At 65.9% G+C, this 14,438-nt stretch overlaps 2 protein-coding genes across 10 annotated transcripts in view; one reads left to right on the top strand and one right to left on the bottom strand.

Moving 5' to 3' along the window:
• The window catches only part of CROCC (ciliary rootlet coiled-coil, rootletin), a 41,926-nt gene extending 35,058 nt beyond the window's left edge, over positions 1 to 6,868 (top strand). For 5 of the 6 annotated variants that reach the window (XM_038531843.1, XM_038531841.1, XM_038531839.1 and 2 more), the window contains 9 exons: positions 60 to 180; positions 464 to 627; positions 1,961 to 2,176; positions 3,026 to 3,250; positions 3,672 to 3,821; positions 4,127 to 4,327; positions 4,515 to 4,646; positions 5,370 to 5,549; positions 6,281 to 6,868. In XM_038531843.1, coding sequence (XP_038387771.1) covers positions 60 to 180; positions 464 to 627; positions 1,961 to 2,176; positions 3,026 to 3,250; positions 3,672 to 3,821; positions 4,127 to 4,327; positions 4,515 to 4,646; positions 5,370 to 5,549; positions 6,281 to 6,367 — 1,476 coding nt within the window. In that variant the 3' untranslated portion in view covers positions 6,368 to 6,868. The remainder of the gene's footprint in view (positions 1 to 59; positions 181 to 463; positions 628 to 1,960; positions 2,177 to 3,025; positions 3,251 to 3,671; positions 3,822 to 4,126; positions 4,328 to 4,514; positions 4,647 to 5,369; positions 5,550 to 6,280) is intronic. The other variant, XM_038531840.1, reaches the window with a different exon arrangement.
• A 336-nt stretch (positions 6,869 to 7,204) lies between these two features.
• MFAP2 (microfibril associated protein 2) lies at positions 7,205 to 13,624 on the bottom strand. Of its 4 annotated transcripts, none has more exons than XM_038531846.1 (9): positions 13,542 to 13,624; positions 10,421 to 10,496; positions 9,415 to 9,504; positions 9,183 to 9,209; positions 9,016 to 9,102; positions 8,862 to 8,906; positions 8,142 to 8,229; positions 7,879 to 7,952; positions 7,205 to 7,691 (listed from the first exon to the last, which is right to left on the bottom strand). In XM_038531846.1, exons 2-9 carry the CDS (start codon positions 10,455 to 10,457, stop codon positions 7,588 to 7,590), a joined length of 552 nt encoding a protein of 183 aa, XP_038387774.1. In that variant the 5' UTR covers positions 10,458 to 10,496; positions 13,542 to 13,624; the 3' UTR covers positions 7,205 to 7,587. The 4 variants fall into 4 exon arrangements, with proteins under 4 accessions (XP_038387774.1, XP_038387776.1, XP_038387773.1 ...); XM_038531848.1 differs by having other exon boundaries at positions 13,578 to 13,619; XM_038531845.1 differs by lacking the exon at positions 13,542 to 13,624 and adding an exon at positions 12,527 to 12,589.
• Between the last annotated feature and the right edge of the window lie 814 nt (positions 13,625 to 14,438).

Here is a 14,438-nt window from a genome sequence, read left to right as displayed (position 1 = left end):
GGGGTGCCGCGGGTTGTCAGAGCAGAGGTCTTCCTTTTCCCCGGACGTTGGGGTCTCAGGATGAACTTCGGGCCCAGATGAGCGCCCTGAGTCGCCAGCTGGCTGAGTTGGAGGCTGAGCGGGACAATGCAACATCACGGGTGAGGCAGCTGCAGAAGGCCGTGGCCGAGAGTGAAGAAGGTGAGTGTGACCCCCCCGGGTCCTTGCTCTGTTCTCTGTGCTTCTAGCAGCGGCAGTGGGACCTGTGGGATTGGCCCGAATGGCTCCTGTGTCCCTGCCCTGGCCACCGTGACCTGAGTTGGGGGCTATCTCCTCTGGGGGACCCTCCCTAATTAGCCCCACTCCAGGTGTCCAGACCAACAGACCCTCAAGGGCCCTGTGGTGGGTGGAGGGCAGGCCGGGCACCCTGGTTCAGGTCTTGAGGCTGCGCCTGGCCAGGCCTGACGGGGCTGGGGTGCTGCAGCCCGGCGTGGTGTGGATGCGCGGCTGAGTGGGGCCCAGGCCCAGCTGGCGCTGCAGGAGGAGAGCGTGCGGCGTAGTGAGCGGGAGCGCCGGGCCGCCCTGGACCAGGTGGCCACCCTGGAGAGGAGCCTGCAGGCCACGGAGAGTGAGCTGCGGGCTAGCCAGGTAGGTGGGAGCCGCGGGCCACAGCGAGGGCAGGGGGTGTCCACGTGTGCCCCAGTGGTTGCTGTGAGTCCTACTGTGTGCATCTCTGTTGCCGTCTGCCTGGGTGCCGCACCCACCAAAGCGACCACCAGCATGTGACTGTCCAGAAGCACATTCAGAATCCACCCTCTCGTCCCTTCCTGAGGTCACCAGGCTGTAGAAGGAAAAGCCTGGGCTTGTGAGCCTGATGGGAAAGGGCCCAGGTTCAGTCCTGGGCCTGCTGCTCGTTTTCCTCCTCTGTATGAGGGGAGCACCGCGATTGTCCCCCAGAGACGATGCACGAATGGTCTTAACATGTGTTCAGGGGACCTCAGTTTCCTTGGTCTCTGTGTAGCCGCACGAGCGGCGCTCTGGGGGTTCTCTGTGTGTTTGGGGGACATGTGTGCGTGTGTGTGTGTCTGGGACAGGACACCTTGGCCCTGGTGGTGACAGTCCACCTGGGGGACTGACAGCCTTTCACACCGCCTCAGATCCCCCGCTCCCTCCCCCCTTCCTCCCTGGCCCTCCAGCATCGCCCCCGTAGCCCACCCCCTGCCTCTGGCTCCAGGTCAAGTTTGAGCTGGATTGTTATGTCTGTGGTTCCAGCTCTGGCCTCGGGCCCAGCCGCAGGGGCCGCGGGAGGAGGCCAGGAACAAAGCTGGGCAGGGGCCAGAGTGGGACTGCCAGACCCAGACATGGCAGTGTTGGGGCTGAGCACGGCGGCAGAGGGGCCAGACCTGGGGAAGGGTTGACCTCGATGTAAGAGGACGGTGGCGGGAGCGGAGGGGCCCCAGTCTGTCTTCCTGTCCTCTCCCCACTCCTCAAGCTTCCTTTGCTGTCTGACCCCTTGTGAGGGAGGAAGAACATCACCCCCCAAAACCAGGTAGAGCCCCGGCTCCCACGCAGCTCAGCTCAGGTCACACAACCAGCTTCTGGACCCGCCTCTGGAGAGAGACGCGACAGCAGGGGAGCCCTGGAATCTGCATTCTGGCCCTCCCCCCGCCCCCCAGGGCTCTGTGAACACCTAGTACCCCTGGGCCAGGGCAGTCCCCCCACTATACCGATGTGAAACTGGGCCTCAGAGCAGAAGGAGAGGATCCTGGGTCCTAAAGCCTGTTAGACCCAGCCAAAACCAGAACATGCTCTGGGATCCTCGGGTCAACCCATCCTGCGAACACAGCGGGAGTCTGAGGGTCAGGAGGCACTGGTCACCCAGGGAGTGGTTGGACCGGCCACCTCAAGGCTGAGGGTCCTGAGGGGGAGTGGGGTTGGGGGGTGGCTGGGCAGCGGGGGCCTGATCCCTCCACACCCACAGGAGAAGATCAGCAAGATGAAGGCCAACGAGGGAAGGCTGGAGAACGACAAGCGCCGCCTGAAGGAGGTGCTGGACGCCTCCGAGGGCCGCACCATCAAGCTTGAGCTGCAGCGACGCTCGCTCGAGGGGGAGCTGCAGCGCAGCCGCCTGGGCCTGAGTGACCGCGAGGCCCAGGCCCAAGCCCTCCAGGACCGGGTGGCCTCCCTGCAGAGGCAGGTGGGTCCCCAGTACCATCTGCGGGCTCCTCATCTGGAGCCCAGTGCTAAGTGCTTTATGGAGACTACATCATACTCCCAACAACCCTGCGGGGCAAGCACCCTACTCCTTTCATGGATGACAGAGGCTCAGAGGTGATGCCATCACCCAAGATCACATAGCTAATAAGAGACACAGACAAAATTAGAGTTCATGACTCTAACAGAATCTGTGCTCACAGGAAGCCTGTGGGACAAGTTAGAGATGTAGATTTCACTCCTGCCCCTTTTTGCCTTGGCTGCCAGGAAGCTCAGCTTTATTTACTTATTTTTTTAGAGATTTTATTTTTTTATTCATGAGAGACACAGAGAGACAGAGACACAGTCAGAGGGAAAAGCAGGCTCCATGCAGGGAGCCCGATGTGGGACTCGATCCCAGGTCTCCAGGATCACGTCCTGGGCCAAAGGCAGGCACTAAACCGCTGAGTCACCCAGGGATCCCCAGAAGCTCAGCTTTAACTAGAATGTTCAGTGGCTCTGCTAGCCCTGCATGGTCAGCCACCAAGGCCAAGAGCAGAACATTTCCAGGTTGTGTGGTTACTCTTTCTCCTCCATAGCAGGGAGGAGAGGGGAATGAGGACAGGGAGAAGGCCGTGGGGTCTGAGACAACCAGGGGGGTGGCACTCCCCGTGAGGGTAGTTAACTAGCAGTGGGACAGGGCCCAGGATGCAGTGGGCTGAGTCACTGGGAGCACATGGGAACGGTGAGCATCAGGGATGAGGTGGGAGGAGCTGGGCTTGGGCTCGACCTCCCTGCTGGAGGCTGTGGCGGGAGCAGAGCCACTTTACCATCCTGCGTGTCTCCCTGCCAGGTGGCGGACAGTGAGGTGAAGGCAGGGACCCTGCAGCTGACAGTGGAACGGCTGAGCGGGGCCCTGGTCAAGGTGGAGGAGAGCGAGGGGCTCCTGCGGGACAAGGTGCAGGGCCTTACAGAAGCCCTGGCCCAGAATAGCGCCAGCCTTACCAGCAGCCAGGACAAGAACCTGCACCTGCAGAAGGCCCTCACCGCCTGTGAACATGACCGCCAAGTGCTCCAGGTATGGGGGTTCCGGGCCTGGCTGGGAGTGGGCTCTGAGAGTCAGCCCCCGAGGGCAGGCCTGGAGGGGCCCTGATAGGGAGCCAGGCAGCAGGGCCGTTGGGCACCCTAGGGAGCCAGGCAGGGAGGCTTTGAGGGGGGTGGGCCCAGTAAAAGCATCTGCCAATAGGAGACTTGCGGGGGGGGCAGTAAGAATCAGCCTACTCGTAGAGGCTTAGAGGGACCCAGAGGCAGGGTTGTGGGCAGAGTTGGGGTCTGGGGGGGGTCCCCACGTGTTGAAGGTCAGTGGGCCAGGCCCACCGTCTTCCTCGCCCTCCAGATAAGGTCTTTGAGCTGTTTTGTGGGCTGTGACCCTGACCCAGAGATACAGAGTAGAGGGGAGCCTTCGCTTCCTCCTGGCCCCATCAGCCCCTGTCCCCCAGGAACGGCTGGAGGCCGCCCGGCAGGCGTTGTCCGAGGCTCGGAAGCAGAGCAGCTCCCTGGGTGAGCAGGTGCAGACGATGCGGGGCGAGCTGGCGGACCTGGAGCTGCAGCGGGCGGAGGCAGAGGGCCAGCTGCAACAGCTCCAGGAGGTGAGGGCTGCGGGGGGCCCCTCTGTCCCCAGAACGCCGAGGCCCTCGGGTGGAGTGGGACCTTCCTTACCCAACCTTATCCCAACCCCAGGCTCAGCCTCCCGTGGGGAAGCGTGGTCCATTCATCCCACAGCCCAGTTACACAGTTGGAGAAGCTGAGGCCCAGAGAGGTGGCCTCGGGTGATGTTGTCTGGCATGGGCCTCACAGCCGCCCTGCCGAGCCGAGGCCGGCATCACCGTGGCCACGCTTCAAGGGTGCACTTCGAGGCCCGGCGGCGGCGTTAGGGGCTCCCTGGCTTCTGCAGGTGCTGCGGCAGCGCCAGGAGGGTGAGGCTGCGGCCCTGCACACGGTCCAGAAGCTGCGGGACGAGCGGCGGCTGCTGCAGGAGCGCCTGGACAGCCTGCAGGGTGCCCTCGCCCAGCGGGAGGCCGAGAAGCGGGAGGTGGAGCGGTCAGCGCTGCGGCTGGAGAAGGACCGGGTGGCCCTCAAGAGGATGCTGGACAAGGTGGGCTGCGCCTCGGGGCCCTCCCCTCCCCTCCTCTGGGTCCTAGCCCTGCTCTCGGCCCTGTGTCTGCAGGGTCTGGGGGCCTCGGGTGCCCCCGGTCCCTGGTCTTGCTGCTTCAAAGCTGCCACCCCTCTCTGAGCCCCCCTCCCTTCGGGCATCCTGATGCCCTCCTGCTGTCCCCGCCCAGGTGGAGCGGGAGAAGCTTCGCAGCCACGAGGACACAGTACGGCTGAATGCGGAGAGGGGCCGCCTGGACCGCACGCTCACGGGGGCCGAGCTGGAGCTGGCTGAGGCCCAGAGGCAGATCCAGCTGCTGGAGGTACAGCCCCTGGCCACCTTCTCTCTCCCTAGCCCCGGACCCCACCCCCCGCCCCTGCCCTCGGCCTGAGTGCTCAGCAGCCCAGGGTCCTCAGCCTTCATAACCCACAAGTCGGACCCTTGGAGGGGGCAGCCCAGAGCCAGGTCCCAGAGGGAGGGGTCCTCCCCAGCGTGGAGCCAAGATGCCCCTTAGCATGTGAGCCTGTGTGGGTGTGTGTGTGGACATGTAGAGGCGTGAGTGTGCCGGGGAGTATTCTTGTGCATGTAGCATGAATCTTGTACACGCTAACCTAAGTATTAGGAATATGTTTTATGTGTGTGTCTCTCTGTACAGATGTCTTCATGTATGTAGGTGTGTGTAGTGTTGGGCTTTTGCACATACGCATGTATCCGTGTGAACACGGTAAGTATTGACATGCTTGCTTTTGTGCCTGTGTGTGTGTGGGCCGGTCTCTGTTGGACTGTATCCCTGTGCGTGTGTGCATGTGTGTGCATGAGTGTGCATGCCTGTCAGTGGGGCTCACTAGGTCCCCCGACCCAGGATCCACAGACCAGGTGGGCCAGGAACAGGGGAGACAGACAAGGATCTCTGCTGTACCTCCTGCCTGCACGGACTTGGTCTTGAGGGGCCTTGAGGCTCCTGGGAGGTGCCTGACATCCCCTTGCACACGCGTGCCTGCGCACACATGTAGGGCCGACCCCCGACAAGCCGCCCCTCCTGCAGGCCCAGGTGGTGGCACTGGAGCAGGACCAGAGCCCAGGCCGGCTGGAGGCGGACGAGCAGCGGCAGCTGGAGCTGCAGCAGGAGGTGGAGCGCCTGCGCAGTGCCCAGGTGCGGACGGAGCGCACCCTGGAGGCGCGGGAGCGGGCCCACCGGCAGCGGGTGCGCGGGCTGGAGGAGCAGGTACTCGGCCGGGCTGCGCTCGGGCCCCTCCGCAGGACGCAGCAGAAGCAGCAGGACGTTCCCTCAGGAAGCCGGGCCGGGGTGGAAGTGTGTGGGGTCGGGGGCGGGGCGGGGGGCGCAGGGCCAGCCTCGAGCCCTGGTAGGAGCCCTCAGCGGCACCCATGACCCAAGCGGCTTGGTGCACCCACGCTCGTGTTGGTTGTGACCTAATGCTGGGGCTCCAGTGTTGTCACTGGGACTCAGTCCCCTTGGCGTGGCTCTGCTGTCCTCGTGGCTGTCCCCTGAGCACTGCAGGTGGCCTGAGCGGGCCCCAGCCTGGGTTATCCTAGAGGAAAGGGGGCCTTTTTCCTGGGAGCAATAGCACAGGGGCTGGGGAGGACCCGTACTGGCCAGCGTGGATCCCACTCCCCTTCCCACCCGTCCCTGACCTGACCTGTGCACAGGTAGGCCAGCCCTGGGTCACGGGTCCCCCGTCGGACTGGCAGTAGGCCTAACGATGAGTGTGGGGACCGGGGGCCCCCTGAAGAGATGGGAGGAATGGCCAGAAGACAGCCAGCTGCCCCGTGGGATGCACAGGAGGGGAAGGAAGCACCCTGGTGCTTCATGAAGTCCGTTTTTTCCTGGGACAGGCAGGATGGGGTCCCTTGTGGGGCCCCAGTGGCAGCTGCCCCCCTCCTCCGACACCAGGCTGGGTGCCTGGGCCGCGGCCCCACCTCCTCTCTCTCCTCCAGGTGTCCACGCTGAAGGGGCAGTTGCACCAGGAGCTCCGGAGGACTTCAGCGTCCTTCCCCCCCGCGTCCGGCCCCGCAGGGCAGTGAGCCCCTTCCTCGCTGGCATCCTGGAGACGGCTGCGGCCCGGGCAGGACGGCAGCCCCCTCTCACTCGGCCCGCCCAGGCCCTGGCCTGTCCCGGCCACCGGAGCTCGGCCGGGGGCGGGGAGGGGCCGGGTGGCAGGGCCGAGGGCCGGGGACTCCAGCAGCAGCTTCTCGCGTCATCCGTGGGCCCCCGGTCTGGTCCCTCCCGGGGATGAGCCTCCCGAGCGGCTGAGCCGAAGCTGGGGGTCTCCTGGACCCCCCTGCCTCTGGTTGGCCTGGAGCATGGGCTCCCGGGAAGGCGGGGGAGCCTGGGAGGCAGAGACCCAGGCCCGCCCCTGGCTTTCCAGAGCTCTCTCCGCCTTAGTTCAGCGTGTTTGTCAGGAAATTCCTCAGAGTCCAGAGTCCTTGTATTTTTATACCTTTTTACAGTGTTAACTGTTCAGAACGGTTGTGTTTTTTGTAGCAAGGAGACCTCATTTTCTAAAAACGGTTTGTACAGACGTGTCCTGCTACTTGGGTCCCTCCTGTACTCCTGCGCCTGAGAGAAGTGGTGCCAGGGAGACAGCGGGGCCTGGGCCAGGAGGGACGGGGCGGGCGGCCGGGGGCGCGCAGGGGGAGGGGGCGGCTCATGGAGGGCCCTGGCATTCCCAGCCTCCCGGGATGTCGGCACAGGGAGGTCCCTGGGTAACAGATGGGACTGTGACCCGAACTGCTCAGGATCGGGAGGCAAGACCACAGGTCACCTTCTCCCCAGGGGGCCAGGCAGCCTCTGGGTGAGGACAGGTGTAGTGGGAGGCCGCTGGCCACCACTCTGGCTCCTGCCCGAAAAATGACCGAATCTTTTGTAAAAACCATTTTAATTTTGTATAAAACAAGGGTGGTCTATGCCCGGGAGCTGTACGAAGTCCTAGTGGACCAGCTGGGGTGTGAGGGGCACAGCCTACCTGGAGGGGCTGGGGGCAGGGGGACAGAGAAGGCACATCAGAGGCCCGGATGCCCCTCATCAGGGGGTGAGCCCTGGGCAGTGGAGGAGAGCCCCCCTTGGGTCCCCGGGTGGCCACAGGCTGGGAGAGGGGCCCGAGACCAACCCCCCCGGGGCCATAGTCCACTAACTTCTTACGGAATAAAAGGAATGTCAGGCCGGGGAGAAAAGCACCAGGTCAGGCAGGGCCTGAGGGCCCCGGATCCGAGAAAGGCCCAGGGCTTGGGGTGCCAGCTCCGCCCTAGCAGCCCCCGCAGCTCCTGGCACAGGAGGCCGCCACAGACTGGCACAGGCCGCTGCTGGCCATCACGCCACATTTGGAGAACTTGTCCCGACACAGGTCAGCTGTGGTGGGGGCAAGGAGTGGGGTCAGGGTGGGGGAGATGATGGAGAACCAGCCCCCTTCTTAGCCCTGGGACTGGGAATGTTCTGAGGCTAAGCGGCCAGGAGGGAGCGCAGGACCAGGTGGGCAGGGGAAGGGATGCTGAGGGGGTGGGGAGCAGGAGGGGTCTCGGGGTGCAGGCCCTCCTACCTCGGAGGAGCTCCTCGTGAGCACAGACTGTGCGGACACAGATCTCCTTGTTTACCACGTACACGCGGCGGAGGCTGGGGGTGCAGAGAGGATGGTGGTGTCACCCCAACCTCACCCAGCCCCTCAGGGGGAGCCCACGCATCCCGCCCCCTACATCTGGGCTCGACCAGGGTGGGGTTCCACTTCAGGATTCCCCGCGTCCCTAAAGCCCACCTGGGCTGGCCCCCGCCCTGCACCCCATCCCCCGCCCCACCCCTGCTCACCTGTAGAAGCAGACCTCATTGAGACACTGCTTGCAGGGCTTGTGGATGGAGTAGAGGCGGGTGCAGGGGTACTGCTCCTCGCGGCAGTCTGCGTGACAGGCGGGATCAGATGCGGGGCTGGCGGGTGGCACCCAGGTCGCCCACCGACTTGTTGGCCCTCCCGAGCTGCCCGCTTTTACATGGTGTATAATACGTGCATGGACTCGCAACCGCACTCGGAAGCACATATTGGTAACTGATGGCAACCCACTGCCACCCCTGCCACGCGGGCATGTGCAGGGCTGGGCACGCTCACCAGAGCACCCCCGAGCACTGAGCTCGCGGTGAGAGCAGCCCTCAGTCTGGCTCTCGGGCTTCTGGGGCAGCTCTGTTGGCCTGGGCTGCTGGTCCCCTTTGTGTCACCTGCCGCGGGCACCACCCAGTCCTGCTGGCTGGCAGGCAGGAAGCCCCAGCATCTCCCTTCCCCTTCCCAGTGTCTGGGGGTAGAGGGCCCTTCTTGAGCCCACAGCCAAGCCCAGGAGGAGGGGATCCCCCAGAGCTGCCTGGGGGGCCATGGGGTTGCTGGCCTAAAGCAGGGGCAGGTTTGCAAGCCCCTGACCCGACAGCCACCCAGCAAAAACAAAAGGCCCGGCTATCTCCGTCCCAAGAGCGCCGCGCCCACGTGACCCCGATTTCTGGGCCCGTGCTCCCGTTTTCTCCAGCTGTCGGGGGAGCTCTTACCCAGAGGCCCAGGCTCCGTGGGCTCTGTCTCCACGCTTCCAGGCGCTGGTGTTGGGAGAGGGGCAGGCAGAGATCACTGAGGGGGTCTGTTCCGGGCACCTGTCCCGCCCTGGCAGGGCCCCGCTCCCAGGGTGGACAGGAGCCGGCTGCCTACCTACGGTGGGGGCCGGGATGACTTCCTGTGGGACTTGCTGCTGGGACTGGAACTGGAACTGCTCCGCGGGGGGCCGAGGAGTCACCTCTGAGACGGGACGATAGGGGGTCCACTCCGTCCTCTCCACCCCAGCCCCCAGCTGCCCACCTCCCGCCCCAGCCCTTTACCTTGATAATCATAGTAGTCCGGGTTGTCTGTGAACAAAGACGGATACGGAGCCGTCGGGGGGCAGGTGAGCTCTTGGTCCCGGGGGCCAAGGAGGTCTGGGCAAAGCCCAGGACCACCGCCCCCTCTGACTCCCACTGCCCTAACCCCTGGGCCCCGGCTGGTCATGCACACGGGGGGCCAGGCCTTGACGTGGCGGGGCGTGGGGAGACCCGCGCAGGGTGAGGCCCTTACCTATCTGGTCACTGTAGTGGGTGTACTGGACGTGGTCCGGGAACGGAGGCAGTGGGTCGAGGTCGTATTGGCCCTGAGCTAGCAGGCCAGCTGTGAGGAGGCAAAGCATGACGGGGTGCCCTGCGGGGGCCCCGGAGCACTTCTGGGGAGGAGACGCAGAGGTCCCAAGGGCCACCCGCGAGACCCGGAGATTCTACAACCAGACTCTCAAATCCAAGGGGCCCAAACTCCTTCCTCGACGGTAAAGGCCCTCACATTCCCTGCATCTGTGTCACCCCGCTGACCTTTGCTGGCCTGTCACCCCCATGCTAGCGTCCTGGCTATTCCTGGAACTCAGCACACTCCTGTCTGCCCCAGGGCCTTTGCCCTCAACTTTTCCCTAGGCCCAACTTCCTTCACGTCTCAACAAAAAAGTCAAGGTCAGTCCCGCCAAAAGGCCCTCCCTGGCCCAACCACCCTCTCCACCCCCTCCCTCGTTTCTTGCTGACATTTATCACATGCACCTGATGTAGCAGCCCGAGGGCAGGGATGCGTCTCCCCGGGGGCTGGCCCAGGGCCTGGCACATAGTAGGAGCGCGGCAAGTAGCTGTCACATGACACGTTAGACCCGGCCGGCCCTTCACCCCCACAGACAACTCCTCATTTGACCGAGAGGGATCAGGCCCCGGTCAAGGTTGTGTAGGGTGGCTGGTTCCCAACCGGGTCTAGGACCCACACCTACAGACTCCTTGCCCTGTGCCTCTCCCTCCTACACTTGGGCTCCCGGCAGGGAGGAAGAGCAGGGGCTCCCAGTGCCCGCGTGTGCACCCACTCTCCAGAGCCCCGGCCTGGCTGCTGCTGCTGCTGCGGAGGCCTGGGGTCAGGGGCTGGGAGGGGTTGGCCAGTCCAGTCTGTGGCCCAGGAACCCCGGGAGCTGAGCTCTGGCCCCAGGGCACAATAAAGGTTGGGCCCAGCTGCCCTCCGGCCACACCTGGGAGCTCCCCAGGCAGGAACAGGAGCCACTCACCAGGCAGGAACAGCAGGAAGAGGTAGGCAGCTCTCATGGCTCCGGGGTGAGGCCGTCTGGGCTGGTGTCAGGACAGCTGGAGGAAGAGGAGGGGCAAGCTGCGGCTCCGGTGGGGGCGCCGAGCCCACCTCTGCTCCCCCACATCCAGCCCGGAGAAGGAGGCCCCAGAATAGAAGCCAGGGGGCCGGCGGGGCGTGGCAGGGGCTACTTCGGAGGGACATCTGCTGTCCCCCATGGCCCAGCGGGCGTTCAGGTCCCGCGGAACAAGGCCTCCAGCCTTGCAAACGGACAGAACTCAGCCTGCCCTTCTCACCGAGGGGGTGTTTCTGGCTCCCCACTAGCCTTGACTCTGCTCCCCTCGCCCACAGCCAGGCCCTCCTGAAGCAGCGCCTCCTGGGGTGTCATGCACTGACCGCATGGACCCCTGACCCAGGCCCGTCCTCAGGACCCTGCTCTGCCACCATCACCGCTGCCTCGCGGCTGCCAAACCCACCACCTGTTCCCAATTAGCCCCCGGGCCCTGAGTGTCTTGCTCTGCAGGAAACCGCATGCATGCATGGGCCCCGGGGGCCGAAGGGCAGCCAGGCCTGGGCAGGGCTCCCACCCCCAGAAGATTCCTCTTCTGCCAGGCCTCCGGGCTCCTAAGACCTGGCTGTCTCCATCACAGACTCACGAGACTAAGGTCTATTTGTCTGGAGCAGCAGGAAACACTTAGGGTGGAGTCTGAGGAGAGCTGCTCTGGATCCTAGAAGGGCAGCGCTGGAGGGACCGTGATGTCACCCGGCCCGGGGCTCCTGAGCCCCCCAACTCTGCCTGACAAGCGCTGTGCGGGTCATTCTGCGGGGAGGGCCCAGTGGTCCGCAGCCTTCACCAGGCTCCCGAAGTCCAAGAACTGCCGTCTTTGGCCGCGCAGTGGCCTTAGCAGGCTCTGCGGGTCCCCGTGCGCAGTCCCAGCTCAGTGGGAGGCAGTCTCAAGACTGTCATCCTTTGCCGGGAGTCCGGGCCAGCGTCCAGGGCTCAGCCGTCCAGGAGGGCCCCTCCCACCGCGGCGAAGGGAGCTCCTGCGCCCAGCTAGGCAGTGAACCCAGACCCAACCGCCCAACTGCCCGCTGCTGCCGGCGTCTAGGGCGAAGGCGAAGGGACGTGGGCCTGTGGGCATCCGTCCCTCCCCCTCCTCCCTCCCAGTCCACAGCCTTTGGGGACCCCGGCCTGGCTCCTCCACTCACCACCTCCCTTCCTTACTGAGGTGGGTGGGGTGGGGTGGAGATGAGCCCCATGACTCAAGCTGCCCCAGAGGCAGGGGACATCTGGTTCCCCACATTCTGAAAACCCTTGGCCTTCTCCTGGCAGGAGGGACGGAAACACCCGGAGCTCTTTCCTTGCAACTCCCCACAAAGCCTCCCTATCCCGTCCTCGTCCCCCAGGGCTGGTGGCAGCTAGGCCAGCTGGACCTGTCATCACTCCGGAGCAGGCCCTGAGTTGGGGCCTAAGGGGCCTTAAGAAGTGGGGCGGGGGCCGTGTGCCCCCCAAACCCCTCCTAGGCCTCCCGGCCCCCTGCATGGCGTCTTCCTCCCTTCCTCAGGAGGTCTGGCACCCAGGCCCAGGCCCGCGGGGAGAGGGGCCCCCAGGGGCAGGAGTGCGGGGTCACATCCCCAAGGCCGTCTAGACGTCGGATGTGGCGGCGCCTCCCCTGCCTGCCCCCTCCCGGCGGGCCGGATCCCACCGCAGGCGATGCAGGGATGGGGGCAGGGGGCGAGCGGGCCTAGGAGCCCAGGCTGCCCGGGAGGCCGGCGGGGGGGGGGGGACCAGATGTGGCCGCGCAGCTGGGAGCCATCAGCCGGCTCCCTCGGCTCCCCGCGCCCTCCCGCGCCCTCCCGCGCCCTCCCGGTCCCGGGGTCCCTTTGTCTCCGCTCCGGCTCCGGCCGCCGCCCCGCCGCCCCCTCCTCTGGCTCCCCCAAACTCGGGCCCCCTCCAACGACCCCCGGCCCCCCAGGTGCCCCCCAGCATCTGCTCGGACGGCCCGGGGTCAGGAGGGCCCCCGCCCGGGCCCCGCGCCCCGCACCCCGCACCCCGCACCCCGCACCCCGCCGCCCGGCCCGCGCCTACCTGGTCGGGTCCCTGCGCCGCCCGCCGAGTGCGCCCGGAGCCGCCCCTCCGCCCGCGCCGAGCCCCCCTCCGGGCCCCCGACGGGCCGGCGCCCGCCCTCCAGCCCCGGAGCCGCTGGGTCCTAACGCGCGCCCCGCCCGCCGCCGCCGCCGCCGCCGCCCGGGGAGGCCCTGGGGGAGGCCCTGGGGGAGGCGCCCCGGCCCCGCGCCTCGCGCGGACCGCGGGCCCCACAACGCCCGGCCGCCCCGCCGCGTCTGGGCTGCTGTCTGCGGGGAGGTGGGCTGTGCAGGACGGGCCACCCCATTGCGCGGAGGAGAAGACCGAGGCTCCTAAGGGGCCCGCTCGGCTCTGGCCCCTCTGGCCCCGGGACAGCCTCCATCCCGGCCAGCTCCAGGGGGGGCCTGGCTTCCAGAACCAGCACTGCCCTCAGCCCCTGGACCACAGGCCCCCACGTATGTCCCAAGGGCAGCAAGGCCTCGAGCAGGACGCGCATCCAGGAGGTCACCCTGGGCAAGGGCGCCGCCGTCCATGGCTCAGGCCACCTCCCTCGCTCGCCCTGTGTCCAGCCCAGCACCCAGCCGCCGATCCTGCTTCCAGATGTTTCTGGAGCCCGTGCACGGCCCCCTCTGCGGTGTAAGCCACGTGGGCTCCCGCCCGGCCTGTGTAATAGCCCCTCACGGGGCCTTCCCTGTGGGCCCTGCCCTCCCGGGCCCACCTCGGCCGCTGGCCCCTTCCTCCATAAGGCCTTTTGCTGGGTTCCCAGGGGAAGGAAGCTAAGGCTGCCCGTGCCCCCCCACCCTGCCCCCCAGGACCCTGCCCTTCATCTGGGTCTGGCTCAGAGCTCCCCGAAGCCCAAGGGCCTTTGGGCACTCTCACTGAACCCCTTCCTCCGCCGGTGCCTGCTGGCTGCTCCTTCCTGCTGGCCCCTTGGGGGGCCCCCTCCTTGGGGTTAAAGACCAAGCCTCCCTCCTTCCCTTTCTCCCGGCGCCCCAGGCCCTTCTGCTCCGCTGCTCACAGCTGTCCTGTTGGCCTGCGTGTGCGACCAACCGACCGTTTGAATCCGGCTCCTCTCCCACGTGAGCCCGCGAGCTTGCGATCCGCGTGGAGACAGCAAACGAGTCTGTTTTTGCTCATCCCCCCGTTTAGGCTCATTAGGCCCAGTGCCAGGCTCGGAGCAGCCGTTCAGTAAACGTCAATGGAAGGATGAACGTGCGCTCAGTTCTCCCGGGAGAGGCTGGCTGGCTGGGGTGTGGGCTCCTGCCTGGGCCGGGGAGCCCGGGGATCTCCCTTCCCCCAGTCACGCACCCCGCAACTGCCTGTTCCTTGAACTCCGAGTCCTATTAGGCAGAAACTCCGTAAGTCCCATGCATCATTTGTTCCCTGGTGCTGGTGTGTTAAAGGGATGAATGAAGGAAGGAAGGAAGGAATGGACACCAGCCGGGCCCTCCCCGGGGTCTGCCGCCCAAGAGCAGAGTCTGGACACCTGGCGCCCTCCCTGCGCTTTCTAGGTTAATTCCACTAGGGGAGGAGGACGCACCTGGCAGTCACGCTGTCCCCTGCGCTCCACAGAGGGGGCAACGGAGCCCCACAGCTTCCCACTCCCGGGGCCAGGCCCCCAGATCCTCTCCGGGGCTTCGAGCCCCTCCCCTGACCCTGAGGACCTGAGCAGGGGGCGGCAGCTCTTTGGGGAGGGTGTAGTGGGTGCAGACACTCTTCTCCCCACGACCCTGGAGATTTGCTCCTTCCCTGCTGGCCGCTCACACACCGACCACCCCAAACTGGGCTGCCCGGTGCCTCTGTGCCCAGTGTGGGCCTACGGCTGCGCCCCTTATTGGAAGCTGCTTTTTCACACCCCTCACCCCACCTTCTCAGTTTGACTCCACACTTACGGAGCTCCCTCCCGCCAGGGGAG

Source organism: Canis lupus, chromosome 2 (assembly GCF_011100685.1).
Source record: "Canis lupus familiaris isolate Mischka breed German Shepherd chromosome 2, alternate assembly UU_Cfam_GSD_1.0, whole genome shotgun sequence".
Classification (NCBI taxonomy): Eukaryota; Metazoa; Chordata; class Mammalia; order Carnivora; family Canidae; genus Canis; species Canis lupus.
This window is presented reverse-complemented; position numbering and strand designations above follow the sequence as displayed.

Excerpts from the sequence above, each read along its gene's own strand:
- MFAP2 (XM_038531846.1), bottom strand. The coding sequence starts at position 10,457 with ATGAGAGCTGCCTACCTCTTCCTGCTGTTCCTGCCTG. Across the intron at positions 8,230-8,861 it reads CACGGAGCCTGGGCCTCTGG|ACTGCCGCGAGGAGCAGTAC; the intron begins GTAAGAGCTCCC and ends CCTGTCACGCAG. Across the intron at positions 7,692-7,878 it reads TCACGAGGAGCTCCTCCGAG|CTGACCTGTGTCGGGACAAG; the intron begins GTAGGAGGGCCT and ends CCCCCACCACAG.